Source organism: Muscardinus avellanarius, assembly GCF_963383645.1.
Source record: "Muscardinus avellanarius genome assembly, chromosome: 21".
Classification (NCBI taxonomy): Eukaryota; Metazoa; Chordata; class Mammalia; order Rodentia; family Gliridae; genus Muscardinus; species Muscardinus avellanarius.
Window position 1 is genome coordinate 16,216,842 of NC_137807.1, and position 23,860 is coordinate 16,240,701.

The 23,860-nt window shown below is 46.2% G+C and overlaps 1 protein-coding gene across 1 annotated transcript; it reads right to left on the reverse strand.

Annotated features, from left to right (window-relative positions):
• Positions 1-3,815: 3,815 nt before the first annotated feature.
• On the reverse strand, positions 3,816-22,451 carry DRG1 (developmentally regulated GTP binding protein 1; the record flags this gene model as incomplete). Its single annotated transcript, XM_080717375.1, has 9 exons — positions 3,816-3,915; positions 7,370-7,492; positions 7,869-8,036; positions 9,050-9,180; positions 11,467-11,636; positions 14,061-14,130; positions 16,796-16,971; positions 19,526-19,649; positions 22,410-22,451. 9 exons carry the CDS (start codon positions 22,449-22,451, stop codon positions 3,816-3,818), a joined length of 1,104 nt encoding a protein of 367 aa, XP_080573501.1.
• Positions 22,452-23,860: the final 1,409 nt, after the last annotated feature.

Consider the following 23,860-nt stretch of genomic DNA (forward strand, 5'->3'; position numbering starts at 1 on the left):
TAAATAAATAAATAGTTGAAGCAGGGTGTGGTGGCACACGCTTATAATCCCAGTATTTGGGAGGCTGAGACAGAATCTTGCAGGTTCAAAGCCAGGCTCAGCTACTTAGTGAGACTCTCAGTAACTTAGTGAGACCTTCTCTCAAAAAATAAAAGCATAGTGGCACAAGCTTGTAATACCAGCATTAGGAAGGCTGAGACAGGAGGATCGCAGTTCAAAGACAGTCTCAGCTACTTAGGCCCTTTGCAATTCACTGAGACCCGGTTTCAAAATAAAGAATAAAGCTGGGCGTGGTGGCACAAGTTTGTAATCCCCATTGGGAGGGGGAGACAGGAGGATCGCACAGGTTCGAAGCCAGTTGGCTCTGGCTAAAGAGACTCTGTTTCCAAATACAAATGTATAAAAATAGGTCTGGGAGTGTAGCCCGGAGGTAGAAGGGTTTTTAGGAACCCCAGTACCACAAAAAATAAAAAATAAAAATAAAAAAAAAAATAAATAAATAAATAACAGGGCCAGGCATGGTGGCACACACTTGTAATCCCAGCATTCAGGAGGCTGAGACTAGAGGATTGCTGTTCATGGACAGCCTCAGCTACTTAGTGAGGCCCTCTGCAACTTAGTGAGATCCTGTTTCAAATTAAAGAATAAAAAATAGGGCAGGGGGTGTAGCTTAGAGGTTGAATGCCCGAGTTCCATCCTCAGATCCACAAAAAAAGTAAATAAAATAAAATAAAATAGGGCTGGGAGTGTAGCTTGGAGGTAGAATGCCCTTGGGTCCCATCTCCAGCACTGCACAAAAAATAAGTAAAAAATAGGGCTAGGGGTGTAGCTCAGAGATAGAATGCCTTTGGGTTCCATCAGCAGTGCCTCAAAAAATAAAGTTGAGGTATTGCTCAGACAGAGAATGTCCCTAGGTTCAATCATATATATATGGTACAGAACAAAACAGTATTTCTGAATTGTGCGAATGGAATATGTAACAGAACAGGAAATTCAAGCCACCAGGCAGGAAGCTCGTGAGGAAGCCTCTGGCTGCAAGAGTGTACACAACTCCACCGCTGCCCAGCTCCAGCCAGTGTCCCTCTCCTAAGACCTCCAAGGGTAAACCCAAAAGAGGGAAGAGCGCAGGGATTGGTAGGTGAATGCTCCTTAAGGGCTATGGAGCATGAATCAAGGAAAAGGGAGGGTGTTGAATGACACACAATTTAGTCAAAATATCCTGAGGCCTTGGATGAACTGGATTTCATTACGAAGAAAAAAAAAAAGAATAAAAAAATAGGGCTGAGGCTGTAGCTCAGAGATAGAATGTCCTTGGGTCCATCTCCAGCACCACAGAAAAAGTAAAAAAATAAATCAGGCTGGGGATGTAGCTCAGAAGTAGAATACCCACCCCTTGGTTAAATTCCCAGCAACCCCCCTCCCCCAGGCTATCAAAGGAAAACAATTGCCTAGGTAACAGGAGAACAAGCACTGAATAAAAATCCCACGTCCTCCTCATCCTTTACAACTTTTTTTTTGTGTGTGTGGTACTGGGGATGGAACTCAGGGACATTCAACCTCCAAGCTACAGGCCCAGCCCTATTTTTTACTCTTTATTTTGAAACAGGGTCTCACTGAGTTGCAAAGGGCCTAAGTAGCTGAGGCTGTCGTGAACTGTGAACAGTGATCGTCCCGTCTCAGCCTCCCAAATGCTGGGATTAAAAGCGTGCATCACCACACCCAGCTCCTTACAACCTCTTCAAATACCTATTGTGATTTCATTTGAAGGCAGAATCAATTTTGTCTTCCTTTAAACCTGTTCCCCCTTCTAATTTTTCTCAGGAACTTTTCTAACATCCCTTTATTCTATGCTGAAATAATCTTTGGCTTCTTCCAGAGAGACAGTCATTATCAAAAGTAGCCACACCCACCCTCTACCCTGGTCCTCACTAATCCACCACACCAAGATCACCTTCAACTTGAGTAACTGCAGCAACCCACTGCAATATCCTTATTTCCAGCACCAAAAGGCTGATTCTGCCTTTAGCGCCCCTCGAGGTCTGGCACCCACCCTCATCTAACCATATCTCCCACCTCCACACGTGTCTACACAAGCCTTGAGCTCGTCATACCAGCTGCCACTTGCAGTGGGTTTTTTTTTTTTTTTGGTTGATGGTACTAAGGATTGAACCCAGGGGACTTCTACACCCTTAGCTTTATTTTAACTTGAAAACAGGGTCTCATGAGGTTGCTGAGGCTGGCTTTGAACCTGCGATCCTGCTGTCTGTCTCTGCACTGGGATCATGGGCATGCACCACCTCGCCTGGCTCCTTGCAGTGCTCATCCTACCTGGTGCCTTTGCTCAGGTGGTTGAAGTGAGGCCAGGACTGCCACGGGGGTCAAGGCTGTATTGCAGGGAAGGACACATGTGGCGGCCCAGCTGGCAGCATGGTCAAGCTCGACACGCAGCCCAGCACGCATTATGCATGGCTGTGTTCTGCCTAGCACAGAGAGAGGACCCAGTGACAAAGGGAGCCAACATTACCGAGCCCTTGTATGCCAGATGCTAAGCCTGAATACTAACAATCATCGTCCTATAAAAAAAGTGTCACTGGTGTCCCCATTACATGAGGAAACAGGCTCGGAAAAGTTGAGCAATTTTCTCAGGGTTCCACAATAAGAGGAAGGACTGCAATCCAGACCCAGCTGCCTAGTCACAGGTTACCCAACTGCGATGATACACCACCTCCCCAAATGGGCCAGAAATGGTTAAGAATAACCAGTTAACTTATACCTAGCTCTTCCTCTTCCCAGCACCATAGGGAAAAGACCACTTTAAAGAAATGAAGGATGCCAGGTGTGGTGGTGCACGCTTGTAATCCCTGTGCTTGGGAGGCAGAGACAGGAGGATCACGCTGGCTTAAGAGACCCTGTTTCCAAATTAAAAAAAAAAAAAAAAAAAGTCTGGCCTGGAGGTAGAAGGGTTTCCAGGAACCCCAGTACCACCAAAAAAGAAAAAGAAAGAAAAAAGAAGTGAAGGAGCCAGGCGTGGTGGCCCACGATTGTAATCCCAACATTTGGGAGGATGAGACAGGAAGATGAAGGTTCGAGGACAGTTCAGCTACGTACTTAGTGGGGCCCTTTGCAACTCACTGAGACCCTGTTTCAAAATAAAGAATAAAGAATAGGGCTGAGGGTATAGCTTAGGGGTAGAATGTCCCTGGGTTCCATCCCTAGTACCCTGCCCACACACAAAAAGGAACTGAAGGCTGAAAGGGCCTCATCATTAAACATCAAATAAGATATTACATGTTGGGGCCAGGAGTGGTGGCGCACACTTTTAACTCTGGTACTTAGGAGGCTGACACGAGAGGATGGCAGTTTCCTGGCCAGCCTCTGGTACTTAGTGAAGCTTTCTGCATCTTACTGAGACCCGGTCTCAAAAATAAAAAATAGGGGTGGGGTGCAACTTGGAGGCAGAATGCTTCTGAATTCAATTCCTAGTACAGGGAGAAAAAAAAAGAGAGAGTGAGATTTTAAGAGATTGTAAGGGTGAGGACGCGGGATGTCACTACCTAGTCCTCTGCAGCTGCCTCAGGTACACCATTCCTCCTTCAGCCCATCCCAGGACAAAACCAATGACACAGGAAGCACATAGCTGACAGGCCTGCGAGGTCTTTATGCAGTTCAAGAGAAGTGACACTGAGGCGAGGTAAGGGAAGTCCCAGCATGGGTGCCGCCTTCCCCCCCGGCACGCGGGTCCAGTGGCTGCAGAGAGAGGTGCTTGGTCCTGCGGGAAGCCGCTGTGTGGGCCCGGCAGATGGGGACAGGTGGTTTCATTTCTTCACAATCTGAATGACATCCTCATCCTCCAACGTGTGGTCTTTACCCACTTTCTGAGGATTGTGTTTCACAGAGAGGCCCCAGACCAGAGCACTGTATGGAAGGGGAAAAGCAACCATCAGTGTTCATCAGCTTCTGTCTCTCAGATTTAGCACCCAGCTCTTTGAACGTATGTGTGTAGTACTGGAGATTGAACCTAGGAAGGTTTTGAGCTACACCCCCAGCCCTTTCATTTTTTTAAATTTTGAAACAGGGTCTCACTAGGTCGCCGAGTTTCACTATACTGCTGAAGCTGGTCTCAAACCTGCAGTCTTATCTCAGCAGTCCAACTAGCTAGCTGCCATACCAGCTAGCACCCCAGCTCATAAAGCCGTAGACCTGGCTACTTACTGAAGCCCTTTGCAACTCAGTGGAGACCCTGTTTCGAAATAAAGAATAAAGCCAGGCATGGTGGCGCACTATTGCAATCCCAGCATTTGGGAGGCAGAGACAGGAAGATTGTGGTTGGAGGACAGCCTCAGCTACTTAGTGAGGCCTTTTGCAACTCAATGATACCCTTTTTCAAAAATAAAGAAAAATATATATATATATAAGGCTAGAGGTGTAGCTCAGAGGTCAAATGATCCTGGGTTCAATCTCTAGTACAGCCAAAAAAAAAAAAAAAAAAAAAGCCAGGCAGACATGGTGACACACAACTGTAATCTCTATACTTGGGAAACCGAGACAGGAAGATCACAGGTTCGAGGACAGCCTCAACAAGTAGTGAGACTGAGGACAGCCTCAACAAGTAGTGAGACTCTCATCAACCTAGTGAGATGCTGTTTCCAAATAAGAAATAAAATTGGGCTGGAGGTAGACTGCCTCTGGGTTCAATCCCCAATCCCATAAAAAAAAAAAAAAAAAAAATTAGCCAGGCGTAGTGACGCACGCTTGTAATCCCCGCGCTTGGGAGGCAGAGACAGGAGGATCACGCAGGTTTGAAGCCAGCCTTGCTGGCTTAAAAGACCGTTTCAAAAAAAAAAAAAAATTAATAAAGCTGAGCTAAGCATAGTGGTGCACACTTGTAATCCCAGCACTTGGGCAGCTGAGACAGGAGGATCAAACAGGTTAGAAGCCAGCCCCAGCTACTGAGAGTTTCCAAATAAAGTATAAAAAAATAGGTCTGGGAGTGTAGCCTGGAGGTAGAAAAGCCCCTGGGTTCCACCCCCAGTACCACACACACACACACGAATAATAATAATTAAAATCCCAGTACTTGGGAGGCTGAGACAGGAGGATCACAGGTTCAGAGTCTGCCTGAGCAACTTAGTGAGATTTTCAGCAATTTGGTGAGACCCTGTTTTGAAATAAAAAAATGAAATAGGAGCCAGGCATGGTAGTACATGCCTGTAATTCAAGTACTTGAGAGGCTAAGACAGGAGGATCTCAGGTTTAGAGCCAGCCTCCAAAACTTAGTGAGGCTCTCAACAACTTGGTAAGACTCTGTTTCCAAATAAATAAAATAGGGCCATGGGTGTAACTCAGAAGAGAATGCCCCTGGGTTCGAACTCCAGCACCATCAAAAATATAAAAAGAAAACAAAATAGGGCTGGGGCTGTAGCTCAGAGGTAGATCACCCACCAAAAACAAATAAATAATGAGGTTACTACATGTGTACCACATAAGTGCCCCTAGCTTCACGCTCTAGTTTCACCCTCAAAAGAAAAAGGGCCGGGAGTGGAGTAGGAGTACAGGTCAGACATATAATGCCTATGTGTTCAATCCCAGCACCAAAAATAAACGCACAGTATGTGAATATAACTGACATAGCCCGGCATGGTGGCGCACGCTTGTAATCCCCGCGCTTGGGAGGCTGAGACAGGAGGATCACAAAGGTTCGAAGCCAGCCTCAGCTACTTAGTGAGGCTCTCAGCAACTTAGTGAGACCCTGATTCCAAATAAAATATAAAATGGGTCTGGGAGTATAGCCCAGAGGTAGAAAGCCTCTGGGTTCCACCCCAGTACCACCAAAAAAAATATATATATATATAACTGACATACAACCTTTTCTTTTCTTTTTTTTTTTTTTTTTGTGGGTCTGGGGATGGAACCCAGAGGCATTCGACCTCCGAGCTACAACCCCTGCCCTAGTTTTTAGTCTTTATTTTGAAACTGGGTCTCACTGAGTTGCAGAGGGCCTCACTGAGTAGCTGAGGCTGTCCGCGAACCCACGATCCTCCAGGTTTCAGCCTCCCGAATGCTGGGATTACAAGCGTGCGCCACCACGCCCGGCGACATACAACCTTTTCTATATTTTAAATCATATAATGAAAAATGTTATACAAATCATCTTTATTCTTTTTGTGTGTGTGTGGTACTGCGGTTCCTGGAAACCCTTCTACCTCCGGGCTACATTCCCAGACCTATTTTATATTTTTATTTGGAAACAGGGTCTCTTAAGCCAGCGAGGCTGGCTTCAAACCTGCACAATCCTCCTGTCTCCGCCTTCCAAGCGTGGAGATTACAAGCGTGCGCCACCACGCCTGGCCAAATCATCTTTATTCTATTCAGAGAATAGAGATGAGGGCAAAGTCTATACATGTTCAGTACAGACTAAAAAAAAATTTTTTTTTCTGCAATACTGGGGATGAAACCCAGGAGCATTCTACTTCCAAGCTACACCCCCAGCCCTATTTTTTATTCTTTATTTCAAAACAGGGTGTCACTGAGTTGCAAAGGGCCTCACTAAGTAGCTACGACTGTCCGCGAACTACGATTTTCCTGTCTCAGCTTCCCAAATGCTGGGATTACAAGCATGTACACCACACTGGGCTTCAAATTCTTTATTCTTTAGAGGTGTGTGCTGGAGATCGAACACAGGGGCATTCTACCTCTAAACTACACCCCCAGCTCTTTTTGGATTTTATTTTGAAATAGGGTCTCATTAAGTTGTGGAGGGCCGCATGTTGCTGAGGCTGGCTGTGAACCAGTGATTCTCTTGTCTCGGCCTCCCAGTACTAGGATCATAAGCATGCGCCAACAGGTCTGGATAAATTCATGGTTTTTAAGACAAATGAATGGAAACATGTGTGGTAGTGCACAGCTGTAATCCCAGTACTTGAGAAGCTGAAACAGGAAGATCGCAGGCTCAAGGCCAGCCTCAGCAACTTTGCAAGGTCCTCTGCAACTTTGAGACCCTATTTCGAAATAAAAAGTCAAATAGGGCTGAGGTAGAATGCCTCTGGGTTCAATCCCCACTTACTTCCCAACACAGAACCCCCCACCCACTCTCGAGCACATGCGCGCGCGCGCGCGCGCCCGCCCTCTCTCTCTCTCTCTCTCTCTCTCTCTCTCTCTCTCTCTCTCTCTCTCTCTCTCTCTCTCACACACACACACACACACACACACACACACAAACACACACACACAAAAACAGATAGATAAAGCAAAGCATGGTACTACCTCCTTGTAATCCTAGTACTTGGGAGTCTGAGACAGCAGGATCACAGGATCAGTACCAGCCTCAGAAGCTCACAAGAAAAAGATGCCACGCACCCATGATACTTACTATTTAAATTCTTTGATAAGATTTTTGTGAATCTTCATGCAGAAATCCTCCACTGTGGTCCTAGAGTAAGGCAGCACCACTGGAGATGTGTAATCTGGTAACTGGCCTTTGGGTTTGGTATAACTAGAAAAAAGAAAAAACAAAGGTTGCCAGCTTCTCAGAATTATTTATGTGTTGAACATAAACCAACCTTTTATCACCCCTGAGACCAATCTGAGGAGGAAAGCGCCACCAATATGACCTAGTAGGTAAGAGGAACAAATTTACCTCTACCTCCAGAAAGAGCGAGATTTCCTTTTTTTTTTTTAAAGTTTCTCAAAGTTGCTTGACGGTTTCATTAAGCTGATGAGGCTAGTCTTGAACCCATCATCCTGTCTCAGTTTCCCAAATACCGGGATTACAGGTGTGCATCACCACATTCATCAAAAGCAAGACTGTGATAGTGAGCTCCAGGAGGTATCATTTTAGGACAGCCTTGTTTAATTCCACAAAGACTTACATCCTCACTAGTTTCAGGTAGTCCCAGATCTTTTCCAGCAAGTCATCAAAATTCCAGCGGTGATGGGCGGAGATGGGTACGCAGTGAGGTACCTTATAGATGATATCCAATTCCTCAATGGAGATCTGGTCAATCTTATTCAATACGTAGATACAGGGGATATAAACCCTACAGATGTAGAAGAGACCCAAGGTATTAGTCTGAGCTGAGTGCAATGGTCCACGCTTAATAATCCCAGTACTTGGGAGACTGAGTCAAGAGGATTGAGGTTTGAGGCCAGCCTTAGCAATTTAGCAAGACCCTGTTTCAAAAGAAAAAATGGAAAGGAAAAAAAAAAGGCATAGCTTGAAGGTAGACTGTCCGCAGATAAAATCACTAATACAAAAGAAAAAAAAAAAAAAAAAAAGATGCAAGGCATTAGTCTGGAGTTAAGAAAACCTCAGCCTGAATGACTTCCAGTACCCCCATACTCACCCTAAATTAGAGGCTCTCAAAAGGGATCGCAAAAAGCTACCCAAAATAGCTTCTTCTTCTTCTTCTTTTTTTTTTTTTGCGGGTCTGGGGATGGAACCCAGGGGCATTTGACCTCCGGGCTATACCCCCTGCCCTATTTTTTATTCTTATTTTGAAACCGGGTCTCACTGAGTTGCAGAGGGCCTCACTACCAAAACAGCTTCTTAATCAGGCGTGGCGGCACATACCTGTAAACCCAGTACTTAAGAGGCTGAGACGGAAGGACTGGAGGTAACACATGCTGGGCGTAGTGGTGCACGCTTGTAATCACAGCATTCGGGAGGCTGAGACAGGAAGGACGGCGGTTCACAGAGAGCCTCAGCTACTACTTAGTGAGGCCCTTGGCAACTCAGTGAGACCCTGTTTCAAAATAAAAAATAAAAAATAGGGCTGGGGGTGTTGCTTGGAGGTAAAATGCCCCTGGGTTTCATTCCCAGTACTGAAAAAAAAAAAAAAAAAAAAAAAAAAAAAAACGATACTAGCACAACTAGGAGGTGTAGCGCAGTAGTAGAGCATCTGCCTAACATATAAAAGGTTCTAAGTTCAGTCACCTACACCAAAATAAAATGACAGTAAAACAGTAGTACAACTAGATTCACAGTCCAATACTGTCCCTTCACAGTGCTTCAAATTCAAACTCAAGCGCAGACCGCACACGTGGCCAGTACCTATTTCCTTCCACCACGTCAATGAGGTCGTCAGCTGTGGCGTCGCTGCGCAGAGTCACGTCAGCATTGTGGATTTTGTACTCAGCCAGAATGCTCTTCACGGTTTCAGCATCTAGCTCACTCTGAGGGCACTGAATGAACACAGCAAACAATGACTAGTCAGAGGGGGGAAAACAAAAACAAGAATGCCTACTCGGACCTGAGTAATTCCAGCTAAGGTACAAGCTCATTTCTAAAGACGCTGTCCTGGATGAAACGAACTCATTTGGTAGGAAATAACTGTTGTTGTTTTTGTGGTGCTGGGGATGGAACCCAGGGCCATTGTACCTCTAAGCTACACCCCCAGCCCTATTTTTTATTCTTTATTTTGAAACAGGGTCTCACGTCTCACTGAGTTGCAAAGGGCCCAAGTAGCTGAGGCTGTCCGCGAACCGCGATCCTCCTGTCTCAGCCTCCCAAATGCTGGGACTACAAGCGTGCGCCACCACACTTGGCTTAGGAAATAACTGATAACATTTATGTAAACAGATGAATTGTGTATCCTTGGATCCCATCAGTCTCCTTATTATTCCTCAAACTTCTACTGCCTATTATTCATGTGTTGAAATTCTTTCCTGAATTAGGAGGGACCTTAAAAGATAAATTAGAAGCTGGGCATGGTGGCACCACTTGCAATCCCAGTATTGGGAGGCTGAGACAGGAGGATCGCAGGTATGAGGCTAGCCTCAGCTACTTAGTGAGACCGTTTGAAAGTTAATGAAGCCGGGCGTGGTGGCGCACACTTGTAATCTCTGCACTTGGGAGGCTGAGACAGGAGGATCACACAGGTTCAAAGCCAACCTCAGCTACTTAGGCTCTCAGCAACTTAGTGAGACCCTGTTTCCAAATAAAATATAAAAAATAGGTCTGGGAGTATAGCCTGGAGGTAGAAAGCCTCTGGGTTCCACCACCAGTACCACAAAAAATAAAAATAAAATAAAAATAAAAAAGAAAGTTAATGAGACCCCGTTTCAAAATGAAGAATAAAAAATAGGACTAGGGGTGTGGCTTGGAGAAAGAATGGCTCTGGGTTCAGCTCTCAGTACCACAAAAACAAACAATCAAACAAAACAAATAAAAAAACTTAAGTCAAATCATGGTTAGCTCCATGGGTAAGAACCCAAATAATACTTGCCCATCTCCTGCAAATAAAAAGTACAAATCTGCGGCCCTAAGCCAGACTGACTGGCTCTCTAACTTCTCTTCCGCTTTTTCACCTGCTGCTCCTCAGGTGTGGAAAGATGGGCGCTACTCAGGGATTTGCACGTGGCCGTTCCCTCCAAACAAAACCCTCTTCTCCAAGATATCCATTTGGTTTATACTTCACATCAGTTCAGGGACCAATAAAAAAATGAACCAGTGCCCTAACCACTCAACTTAAAAATGCAACCCCCAAGCTAGACGTGGTGGAGCACACCTGTAATCCCAGGACTTGGGAGGCTGAGACAAGAGGACTGTGGGTTCAAAGGCAGCCTCAGCGAGGGGCGAGACTCAGTACCTAGCAAGACCTTGTTTCAAAATAATAACAAAAATAAACACAGCTGGGGTGAGCTGGGCATGGTGGCACACACTTGTAATCCCAGTATCTGGGAGGCCGAGACTGGGAGGATCACAGGTTCACAGCCTCAGCTACTTAGTAGTGAGGCCCTCAACATCTTAGTGAGAACTTGTTTCAAAATAAAGAATAAAAACAGGGCTGGGGACTAGCCTGGAGGTAGAATGCCCCTGGGTTCAATTCCCAGAACCACACATGCGAAAAAGCAACCCCGCACCAATATAATCCCTTTTCCCTACTTCACATTTGTACTTAGGTTTATCATCATCTAACACATTGTATTTACTCATAAATTTGTTTTCTACTTTAACCAAGAGCGTGTTTTGTTGTTGTTGTTTTTTCTTTTGGGGGTACTGGGGATCGAAGACAGGGGCATTCTACCTCTGAGCTACACCCCCAGCCCTATTTATTATTATTTAATTTTTGGTGGTACTGGGGATGGAACGCTTCTACCTCCAGGCTACACTCCCAGACCGATTTTATATTTTTATTTGGAAACAGGGTCTCTTGCTGGCCTCGAACCTGCACGATCCTCCTGTCTCTGCCTCCCAAGTGTGGGGATTATAAGCGTGCGCCACCACGCCCGGCCTTCTTTATTTTAAAACAGGGTCTCACTGACTTGCAAAGGGCCACCCTAAGTACCTCACACTGTCCGTGAACCACAATCCTCCTGACTCAGATTCCCAAATGCTGGGATTACAAACGTGTGCCACCAGGCCCAGGCTTGGCTCAAGAAATTTTTAATGTCAGTATCTATACACCATGATACACTCCCCACTCCCATCCCTTCAGAAGCCTATCCAGTGTCTCCTTCCTCGCTTACAGTGGCTGTGAGATTAATGCCTCCTTTATCTTTCTTCTTAAACCCAATATTGGGGGGTTTGCTGTTCAAACGAATACCAAAGCCTTCCAGCTCATTTTCAATTATCTTCTTATGTCCCAAGGGCTTCAGGACATCCAGAACAATCAGGATCAAATTACATGTCCGGGCCACTGAGAATCAAAAAAAGAGAAGAAAAAAAATCAAAAAACAAACAAACATATATGTTCACATCCAAAGTTAGTTCAATAGTCTTAACTCAAATATTCAAATAGAGGTTGTTCGTTCGTTCTTTCTTTTTTTTTTTTGCACATCTGGGGATGGAATCCAGGGGCATTTGACCTCCCAGCTATACCCTCTGCCCTGATTTTTATTCTATTTATTTATTTATTTATTTATTTATTTATTTATTTATTTTTATTTTTTGGTGGTACTGGGGTTCCTGGAAGCCCTTCTACCTCTGGGCTACACTCCCAGACACCTGTTTTTTATATTTTTATTTGGAAACAGGGTCTCCTAAGCCAGCACTGCTGGTATCGAACCTGCGCGATCCTGTCTTCGCCTCCCAAGCACGGGGATTACAAGCGTGCGCCACCACGCCCAACTTATTCTTGATTTTGAAACATGGTCTAAGTTTCAGAGAGCCTCACTGAGTAGCTGAGGCTTCCCACAAACTGCAATCCCAAATGCTGGGATTACAAGCGTGCACCACCATGCCCAGATGAGGTTGTTCTTTTCTTAGCCATACATTTAGGAGACAAAGGATGAAGGCATATTTTGTAAATATGTGTGTGTGTGTTACTGGGGATGGACCCCAGGGCATTCTACCTCTGAGCTATACCCCCAGCCCTATTTTTATTCTTTATTTTGAAACAGGGTTTAACTGAGTTGCAAAGGGCCTAATGTGTGCCACCATCCCTGACTCCAGCCCTATTTTTTAATCTCTCTTTTTTTTTTTTGGTGGTACTGGGGATGGAACCCAGGGGCTTTTCTACCTCTGGGCTATAATCCCAGACCCATTTTATACTTAGGGTCTCACTAAGTTGCTGAGAGCCTCACTAAAAGTAGCTGGGGCTGGCTTTGACCTAAGCGATCCTCCTGTCTCAGCCTCCCAAGCACTAGGATTACAAGCATGCGCCACCACACCTGACTTATTATTTTGAAACAGCATCTCACTAAAATAAGACTGGCCACAAACCTGCAATCCTATCCCAGCCTCCCAAGTACTGGGATTACAGGCGTGTGCCACCATGCCCAGCACCCCTAGCCCTTTTGACTTTTTCAAAGAGTCTCATAAAGTTGCCGAAGCTGCCCTCGAACCTATCCTGTCTCAGTCTCCCAAGTACTGGGTATACAGGCATACCACGACCATTTCCAGAGATTTCTACAGGTGTGTGTGTGTGTGTGTGTGTGTGTGTGTGTGTGTGTGTGTTACTGGGGGTTGAACCTGGGGGCATTCTAACTCTATGCTACACCCCCACTACTATTTTTTTTTTGGTGGTTTTTATACTGGGGATTGAACCCAGAGGCATCCTACTTCCAAGCTATACCCCAACCCAATTTTATTTATTTGGAAATAGGGTTCCACTAGGTTTCTAGAGTCTGGTTATATAGCCAAGGCTGGGTTTAAATCTGCAATCCTCCTGTCTCAGCCTTCCAAGTACTAGAATTAAAAGCATGCACCACCACGCCAGACTTCACCCACTCCTATTTTATATTTCTTTTTTTTTTTTGGTGGTACTGGGGTTCCTGGAAGCCCTTCTACATCCGGGCTACACTCCCAGACCTATTTTTACATTTTTATTTGGAAACAGGGTCTCCTAAGCCAGCGCGTGTGGCTGGCTTCGAACCTGCGCAATCCTCCCGTCTCTGCCTCCCAAGCGCGGGGATTACAAGCGTGCGCCACCACGCCCGGCATTTATTTTTCATTTTGAAACAGGAAGTTGCAGAGGGCCTAAGTTGCTGAGGCTGACTGCAAACCCGCAGTCCTCCTATCTCAAAGTACTGGGATTACAGGTGTGGACTAGTATGATGACTTTCTTTCAAGTTTCTTCTTTTTTTTTTTAAATAGTAGTGGGGATTGAACCCAGAGGCACTCTACCTTTGAGCTACACCCTCAGCCAATTTTTATTTCTTATTTGGAAACAATAGTCTTGCTAGGTTGATAGTGTCTCCCTACTTGCTGAGGCTGGCCTTGGACCTGAAATTCTCCTGTCTCCACCTCCCAAGTACTAGGATTACAGTTATCCACCACCACGGCTAGCTGGCATTCTACCTCTGAACTACACCTCAATCCCAATTTTGTATTTTATTTAGAAACAGGATCTTACTAAATTGCAGAGGGCTTAAGTTGATGAGGCTAGCCTTAAACCAGCAATGACCTCCTGTCTCAGCCTCCCAAGTACTAGGCTTACAAGCATGCACCACGACATTCATCATTCCTTCAAGTTTTGACCTTCTGTTGTAATGTGAAGTCAGGTAAAACTATGCTATCCACCCTCTTATACTATCTAAGCCCAATAGTGCCTGGGTAAAGGAAAAGGCACAGGAACCATATAAGGGATGATGTGTCAGGATGGTGGCCCTGGACCACTCACCTGCAATGACTTGACGGCCTCTACCTTTCCCATCCTTGGCACCTTCAATGATACCTGGGAGATCCAAGAGCTGTGAGATTAAGGACAAAGGGAGGGGAACAAAGGAACAACTAATTATACAACCCAAATAGATCAAATAGAATGATCTCTTTCTCTTTCAAGTATCTAAAATTTATGAGATGAGAAGCTAAGACAGAAGGATCACAGGTTTGAAGACAAGCTCAGCAAATAGTGAGAGTGGAGGTGTAGGTCAGAGGTAGAATACCCCTAGGCTCACCAGGTATGGTGGCGCACGCTTGTAATCCCTGCGCTTGGGAGGCTGAGACAGGAGGATCACACAGGTTCAAAGCCAGCCTCAGCTACTTAGTGAGGCTCGTAGCAACTTAGTGAGACCCTGTTTCCAAGTAAAATATAAAATAGGTCTGGGAGTATAGCCCGGAGGTAGAAAGCCTCTGGGTTCCACCACCAGTACCCCCCCCAAAAAAAAGAATACCCCTAGACTCAATCAGCAGTACTACAAAAAAGAAAATAATTGAGAATTAAAAATAAAGAGCCACACCGGGCGTGGTGGCGCACACTTGTAATCCCCGCGCTTGGGAGGCAGAGACAGGAGGATCGCGCAGGTTCAAAGCCAGCTGTGCTGGCTTTGGAGACCCTGTTTCCAAATAAAAATGTAAAAATAGGTCTGGGAGTATAGCCCGCAGGTAGAAGGGCTTCCAGGAACCCCAGTACCACCAAAAAAAAAAAAAAAAAAAAAAAAAAGAGCCAGGTGTGGTGGTACACATTTATAATCCCAGTACCTGGGAGGTTGAGACAGGAGGATTGCAGGTTCAAGGTTAGCCTCAGCTACTTAGTGAAACTGTTTCAAAATTAAAAATAAAAAATCAGGCTGGGGCTGAGCATGGTGGCATACGCTTGTAATCCCAGCATTTGGGAGGCTGAGACAGGAGGATTGTGGTTCTCAGACAGCCTCAGCTACTTAGGGAAGCCCTCTGCAACTCAGTGAGACCCTGTTTCAAAATAAAGAATAAAATATAGGGCTGGGGGTGTAGCTTGCAGGTTGAATGCCCCTGGGTTCAGTCCCCAGAATGACAAAAAAAGTAAGCCAACGTGGTGGCACACACTGGTAATCCCAGTACTTAGGAAGCTGAAACAGGAGAATCAGCAATTTAGTGAGGATCTCAGCAACTTAGAGATCCTGATTCCAAATAAAGAAATAAATATTCAGCCGGGTATGGTGGCACACACTTATAATCCCAGCATTTGGGAAGCTGAGACAGGAGGATTGCAGGTTTGAAGATAGCCTACGCTTCTTAGTGAAGCCCTCTGCACATTACGAAGGCCCTGTTTAAATAAGTAATAAAAATAGGGATGAGTATGCAGCTCGGAGATAGAACACCCCCAGGTTCCACCCCGGTAACGTTAAAAAAAAAAAAATTAAGCTGGGGGTGTAGTTTAGCGGTACAATGCCTCTGGGTTCAACCCTCAGTGCCAAAATATAAATTAGAAAAATAAAAAGTAAAAGCCAAGCTGGGCCAGGCATGATGGCGCATGATTATAATCCCAGCATTCGGGAGACCGAAAAATTGCGGTTTGAGGAAAGCCTAAGCTACTTAGCAAGGCCCTTTGCAACTCAGTAAGACCCTGTTTCAAAACTAAAAAGAATAGTGCTGGGTGTGGTAGCGCACACTTGTAATCCGAGCATTCGGGCGGCTGAGACAGGAGGATCTCAACAGCCTCAGTTACTTAGTGAGGCCCTTTGCAACTCAGTGAGACCGTTTCAAAATAAAGAATAAAAAATAGGGCTGAGGGTGTAGCTCGGAGGTAGAATGCCCCTGGGTTCCACCTCCAGTACTGCAAAAATAAATAAATAAATAGATAAATAAATAAATAAAAGCCAGGCATGGTGGTACATGTTTGTAATACCAGTACTTGGGAGGCTGAGTCAGGAAGATCACAGGTCTGCAGTCAGACTCAGCAACTCAGTGAGCCCCTATTTCAAAAGTAAAGAATAAAGTCAGGCTTGGTTGGGGTGTGGCTGAGAGCTACTTAGTGAGGTTCTCAGCAACTTAGTGAGACCATGTTTCCAAATAATATATATGTCTGGGAGTATAGCCTGGAGATAGAAGATCCCTAAATTTCATCCCCAGTAAACACACACACACACACACACACACACACACACACACACACACACTCTAAAATGTGCTGGTGGTATAGCTCAGAGTTAAAACATCCCTGGGTTTAATCCCCAGTACCTCAAAAAAACAAGATAAAATTCAACTTCCTGAGCAGAAGGCTCTTCGTAATTCAATCCAATCCTACCTTTCTAGACTAAACTTCCACCACTCTTACCACACACCGAGTCTCACACCACAGTAAGACATTTGGTAGTACTGCTGCCTGATACATTTCCTTCTCCACCTGGTGAAATTCTATTTTAACTTCAATTTTTACCTGCAATGTCACTTCCTACAAGAAGTCTTCTTTGCTTTTCTAACTAGCTATTCTAACCCCATTCTCAGATGGAAAAAAAGCCACTTCTTTCTCTATTTTTCACAGGCATTAGTCCACTGTATTACTTTATTTATATACTGCTCTATCTACCCTGCTAGACAGTAAGGGTCTAGTAGACTGAAGATCAGACCTAGCGTTCAGTGCACTCCCAATAACGTGCTTCTTAAATGAACCTAAGAACGATTTCTTCCCTCCTTCGGCCTGCAGGCTTGACTCACCTGGATCTTGGCACCTTTGTATCTGATCACACCAGGCACAGTAGTCAGAGTAGTGAACTCATAGGCTGCCACTTCAGAATAGACCCCTGCCAGATTACTCAGCAGTGTTGACTTCCCCACAGATGGGAAACCCACAAACCCAATTCGCGCATCACCCGTCTTGGCCACATCAAATCCTAAAACAATAAACAAAAAAGAGTTAGCCCTGGGTATATTAAGACTCCACATAGGTGCTGAAAATGTTGCTCTGTGGTAGAGAGTTGGCCTAGCAGGCAAAATCTCAGAGTCCCATCCCAGGCACAGAAGAGGGAAGCTCTTTTCTCACTTTTTGTTAAATGTGTGTGTGGTACAGAGATTAACCTAGAGGCATTCTACCTTCAAGCTACACCCAACCCAATTTTTTAATTTAATTAGAAATAGGGTCTCACTAGGTTCCTGAGTGCCTTGCTAAAATGCCAAGGCTAGCCACAAACATGCGGATCCTCCCGAGTACTAGGATTACAGGCGTCTACCACCACGCCTGGCTTCCTTTCAGTTTTGCTGCCCATCTGCTGGGTCCTGTTTCCCAAACCCCTCCCCCCCCTGCATTACTAGTGATAAAATACATGGAAGGGCATTTTACCTCCCTGTTACACTCTCAGCCCTATTTTATTCTTTTATTTTGAAACAGGGTCTCATTAAGCTACAGAAGGCCTAAGCTACAACTCGGACCCTGTTTCAAAATAAACAATTCCTTCAAAATAAAGAAAGCTGCTGAGGCTCGCTGCGAACCCGTGATCCTCCTGTGTCAGCCTCCCAAGTACTGGGATTACAGGTGTGCACCACTGTGCCTGGCTTTTTTTTTTTTTAAGCCCCTAAGGATTTAACCCCCAACGGCCATTCTACCAACAATCTGCATTCCCAGCACTGCTTACATTTTTCATTTTGAAAAAGGGTCTTGCTAAGTTGCTAACAGCCTCACTAAATTGCTGAGGCTGGCTTTGAACCTGCAATCCTCCTATCTCAGCCTCCCAAGTACTGGAATTACAGGTGTGAGGCACTGTGCCCAACTTCAACCTTCCCCCCCCCCCAAACTGGAGATTGAACACAGCAGCATTCTGCCTCTGAGCTACACCCCCAGCCCTCTTATCTTAAGTTGCGGAGGGCTTCACTAAGTAGCTGACACTGGTGTTGAACGTGTGATCCTCCTGTCTCAGCCTTCCGAGTGCTGGGATTACAAGTGTGCACCAGAACACCTGTCCAAAGTTTTTATAGTTTACCTCTAACAGAGAACCGAGCATACTGCCAGGTGTGGTGGTGCACCACCAAAAACAAACAGGGGCCAATCGTGGTGGCACACGCTTGTAATCCCCGCGCTTGGGAGGTGGAGATAAGAGGATTGCGTAGGTTTGAAGCCAGACTCGCTGGCTTAAGAGACCATTTCCAAATAAAAATATTAAAAAAAAATAGGTGTCTGGGAGTGTAGCCCGGAGGTAAAAGGGTTTCCAGGAACCCCAGTTCCACCCCCCAAACAAACAAACAAACAGGGGCTGGGGGTGGTAGTGATAGCATATGGAAGGCCCCGAGTTTTATTCCCAGTACAACATAAAAACACACATACACACACACACACCCCGTGTGTGGTGGTGCATATTGGTGATCTCAATACTTGGGAGGCTGATACAGGAGGATTGCAGCTTCGAAGACAGCCTCGGCAAGTAGAGATGCCCATCAACCAAGCAAGACCTAAAATATAAAGAAAATAGAGCTGGGAGTGGTGGTGCACGCTTATAATCGCAGCATTCAGGAATCTGAGATAGAAGGTTCACAGTTTGCAGCCTAAGCTACTTAGTGAGGCCCTCTGCAACTCAGACCCTGTTTCAAAATAAAGAATAAAAAATAGGGCTAGGGGTGTAGCTTAGAGGTAGAATGTCCCTGGGTTGCATCCCCAGTACCACAATTAAACAAACACACACAGCGCGCGCGCACACGCGCACACACACACACACACACACACACACACACACACACACACACACAAAAAAACTTTAACCAGGAGTGGCTGGACACCCTTATAATCCCAGTGCTTGGAAGGCTGAGACAGGAGGATTGCACGGGTTCAAAGCCAGCCTCAGCTACTTAGTGAGGCTCTCAGCAACTTAGTGAGACCCTGTTTCCAAATAAAGTATAAGTCTGGGAATGTAGTCTGGAGGTAGTAAAGCCCCTAGGTTACACCTGCACCCCCACACACAAACAAACATACGAAAAAAACTTTGATGGGAAACTTTTAATTACTTCTAAGCAACGTTCATTATTATTATGTAAAAATTATAACAAAAAGCCTGGTGTCGTGGTACACTTGTAATCCCAGTACTTGGGAGGCTGAAGAAGGAGAATCATGGTTCACAGTCAACCTTGACTATTTAGGGCCTCCATAACTTACCGAGACCCTGTTTCAAAATAAAAAAATAAATGGGGCTGGGGGGTGTAACTCAGAGGTAAAATGCACCTGGGTTCCATCCCCAATGCCACAAAAAAAAAAAAAAAAAACCTGCTTGGGAGGCTGAGACAGGAGGATCGCACAGGTTCAAAGCCAGCCTCAGCTACATAGTGAGGCTCTTAGCAACTTAGTGAGACCCTGTTTCCAAATAAAGTATAAAATAGGTGGGAGTATAGCCTACAGGTAGAAAGCCCCTGGGTTCCACCCCCAGTACTACCAGAAAAAAAATTTTTTTTAAGAAAAACACAAACCTTCTCCTGGCCCGCCGCCACCACCACCTTTTGGAGTGATGAGTTCTCTGCGAAGCTTAGCAAGGCGAGCCTTAAGCAGCCCCAGGTGGTGTGCCGTGGCTTTGTTCTTTTGAGTCCGAGCCATCTATAAGGGAGGAATAACAGCCATGAATCAGAAGCAGAACTGACAGTAAAATATCCAAAATGTTCCCACAGCCCTGAGAATGATGTTTTTCTTCTTCCTAGGTCCCGCTAATGTCTGTATACCTTTTAAAAATGTTTAAAACAGCCAGGCGGGGTGGCGCATGTTTGTCATCCCAGCATTCGGGAGACTGAGACCAGAGGATCGCGGTTTGCAGACAGCCTCAGCTACTTAGTGAGGCCCTCTGGAACTCAGTGAGACCCAGTTTCAAAAAAGTAAAGAATAAAAAATAGGGAAGGGGTGTAGCTCGGAGGTCGAATGCCCCGGCTTCCTTCCCCCAGACCCGCAAAAAAAAAAAAAAAAAGTTTAAAACGAATAAAATTCCATTCTCTTCATAACTCAGCTCAATTCCATTACTAAAGAAGAGATAAATGAGGCCTAAAGAGAAGAGACAATAAGGTCACTCCAACTAGTATCCATAAACTAAAATAAAAACCATCTGTAAAGTCTAATTCCAGTACTTGGGAGGCTGAGACAAGAGGATCAAGAGTTTGAAACCAGCCTCAGCAACTTAATAAGGCCCTCAGCAACCTAGTGAGGCCCTGTTTCAAAACAAAATATAGAGTCAGGCATGGTGGCACATACTTGCAATCCCAGCATTCAGGAGACTGAGACCAGAGGATCACGATTCATGGTCAGCCTCAGCTACTTAGTGAGGCCCTCTGCAACTTAGTGAGACCCATTTTCAAAGTAAAGAATGTGCCGGGCGTGGTGGCGCAGGCTTGTAATCCTAGTGCTTGGGAGGCTGAGACAGGAGGATCACACAGGTTCGAAGCCAGCCTCAGCTATTTGGTGAGTCTCTCAGCAACTTAGTGAGACCCTGTTTCCAAATAAAGTAAAAAATAGGTTGTGAGTATAGACCAGAGGTAGAAAAGCGCCTGGGTTCCACCCCAAGTATCACACACACACACAAAAAGAATAAAAATTAGGGTAGGGGATATAGCTCGAAGGCCGAATGCCTGAGTTCCATCCCCAGACCTGCAAATAAATAAATAAAATAAAATATAGCCAGGTGTGGTGCTTCACACTCATAACCCCAGTATTTGGGAGACAGAGAGAAGAACCACAGGTTCGAGGACAGGCTTGACAAGTAGTAAGACTTTCATCAACCAATTTAGACCCTGTTTCAAGATAAAAATAGAAAATAGGGCTGGTGTGTTGCTCAGAAATAGAATGCTCCTGGGTTCAATCCCCAGTACCAAAAAACAAATAAATGAAATAAATATAAACCAGGCATGGTGGTACATGCTTGTAATATCAGTACTTAGGCCTAGACAGGAGGATCGCAGGTTCAAGACCAGCCTCAGCAACTTATAAAGGATCTCAGCAACCTAGCAAGACCCCATTTCAAAACAAAAATATGTCGGGTGTGGTGGAGCACAGTTTGTAATTCCAATACTTGGAAGGCTGAGACGGGAGGATTACAGGTTCAAGGACAGTCTTAGCAAGTAGTGAGACACTCTTCAACCTAGGGAGACTCTTTCAAAAAAAAAAAAAAAATTAGGACTGGGAATGTAGCTTGGAAGTAAAAAAATGCCCCTGGGCTCAACCTCCAGAGAAGGAAAAAAAAAAAAAGTGAAAAAGGGCTGGGTTGGGCGAGGGAATGAGGTCGGAATTGGGTAAGGGCTAATTGGGTGATGTGTGCATGTATGGCTCCACCATCTTGTACCCCATTAAGATGTATGACTACAATGAACCAATAAAACTATTTTTAAAAAGAAAGAGAGAAAAAGCCGGGCGTGCTGGCGTATGCTTGTAAACCCCACGTTTGGGAGGTGGAGACAGGAAGATCATGCAGGTTCGAAGCCAGCTTTGCTGGCTTAAGAGATCCTGCTTCCAAATAAAATATTTTTTTAAAAAAAGTCTGAGAGTGTACCCCGGAGGTAGAAGGGTTCCATCCCCAGTACCACCAAAACAATTTTTAAAAAAATAAGAGAAAAAAAGGGCTTGGTATAGCTTGGGGATTCTAGAATGCCCCTGGGTTCAATCCCCAGTACCACACAAAAAAACAAATAATAAGGCTGGGGTGTGGGTCAGAGAGAGTCCCTGGGCTCAACGCCAGCAGCGGGGAGGGCGGCAGGGACTTGAGCTGATTCCTTTTCCTATAGGTTGTATTTAGTACGGCCCCAACTGAACTGCGGGCATTATTTCCCTAGCTTTAAAAAACTGAGCGGCCGGGGGTGGTGGCGCACGCTTGTAATCCCTGCGCTTGGGAGGCTGAGGCAGGAGGATCGCGCAGGTTCGAAGCCAGCCTCAGCTACTTAGTGAGGCTCTCAGCAACTTAGTGAGACCCTGTTTACAATTAAATTATAACAGAGGGCTGCGGGTATAGCCCGGAGGTAGAAAGCCCCTGGGTCTCACTTGAGCGACTCAGGTAACAGGATCACCGTCTATCCATACGGAATCAACTACACCCAAACAAATGCCTATGTACTTCCAGGTCCTACTGCCAGAAGCACGAGGGAGGAAAGAGGGGTCCCTGGGAAGAGGCGGCCGCGGAGCAAGAAAACGATAATGGCAGGCTGAAGTAAGGGATGGACCGAGGAAGGCTGCTTAAAGGAACCAGAAGAGAAGCGGCGTCGCGGGCGCAGGGCCCCGGGTGCTCCAGGGCCGACGCGGCCCGGCAGACGGGCTCCGGGAAGCGGGGCTGGGGTGGGGGAGAGAGCGCCGCCTCCGCAGCACAGCGCCAGCCGCGCCCATTACCTCGGCTTCGATCTCCGCGATCTTGGCTAAGGTGCTGCTCATGGTGGCGAGTCCCGGGGGGCGGCGCAGTCTCCACCACAGAGCCCCTCACGCCGCAGCCGCCCGACGCGACGCGGCCGAGCGCCACTGCCAGCGCGCAGGCGCGGCACTTTGTAACTCTCGCGATAAACTTCCGCGCGTGACTTCCCGCGAGAGGTAGGGCGTCATAGGCTCCGCCCCCCGGCGGACTCCACCCCGTCCCGCGAACCAGCGCAGTGTCATAGAGCCCGCGGGAGTGGGGCCAGAGAGGCCGCGCCGTCCCGGCGTCCCCAGCGCGCCCAGGGTCGCGCGCAGCTCGGCCCCGCCCCGCCCCGCCGGGTGAGACCCGCGCCCGCGCTTTGGGTACAATGGGCATCTCGGCGCTGGAGCCCGCAGACCCTGGGAGGGGCGGAGAGCGCACTCTTCTGGGGCTCCTCTCCCTCACGGGCACCTGGGGGTCCTCGGCTCCCCGTTTTCATCGCTGGGGAGGCACCCAGCAGCCTCCTCGGCCTCTTTAGTTGGCGCACAGAGCAGCCCATCTTGTTCTCTGGGAAGAAAATGCCATTACTCTGTTTTTGAGGTGGCTGTTTTGATTACCCGGAACCCTGACTAGAATGCCTGGCACGCGGAGGAGCAAAAAATTCGAAACTGCATTAATACTCATTAGTAGCGAAGTTAAATAAATAGTAGTCCCTCTGTCCTAATGAAACACGACTACAGTCTTTGAAACCTGGCCTACGATCCGAATGACAAACAGTAACATGAAGAACCCCGACTGTCTAGCGATTTTTTCTTTTTTTTTTTCAGGTCTGGGTATGAAGCCCAGGGGCATTCTACCTTTGAGCTATACCCCCAGCCCTATTTTTTATTCTTTATTTTGAAACAGGGTCTCACTGAGTTGCAAAGGGCCTCACTAAGTAGCTGAGGCTGGATTTGAACCTGCACAATCCTCCCGTCTCAGCCTCCCAAATGCTTAGATTACAAGTGTGTGCCACCACACCCGGCCTATTTTTATTTTTTTAAATAGGATCTCGGGCTGGTGGCGCAGGCCTATAATTTCAGTATTTGGGAGGCTGAGACCAGAGGATTGCAGGGTTCAAGGACAGCCTCGCAGCAACCTAGCCAGACTATGTTTCAAACAAAGAATAAGGGCTGGGTGTGCCGGACTTGGTGCATTCCTGTAATCCCAGTACTGGCAGGAGGATCACAGGTTCGAGGAGAGCATCAGCAAGTAGTGCGATTCATCAACTTAACAAGACCCTGTTTCAAAATAAAAATTAAAAATAAAAGTGGTCGTGGTGGCGTACGCTTCTAATCCCTGCGCTTGGGAGTCTGAGACGGGAGAATCGCGGTTCTAGCAAAGCCTCAGCTACTTAGTGAGGCTCTCAGTAACTTAGTGAGATCCTCTTTCCAAATAAAATATAAAATAGGTC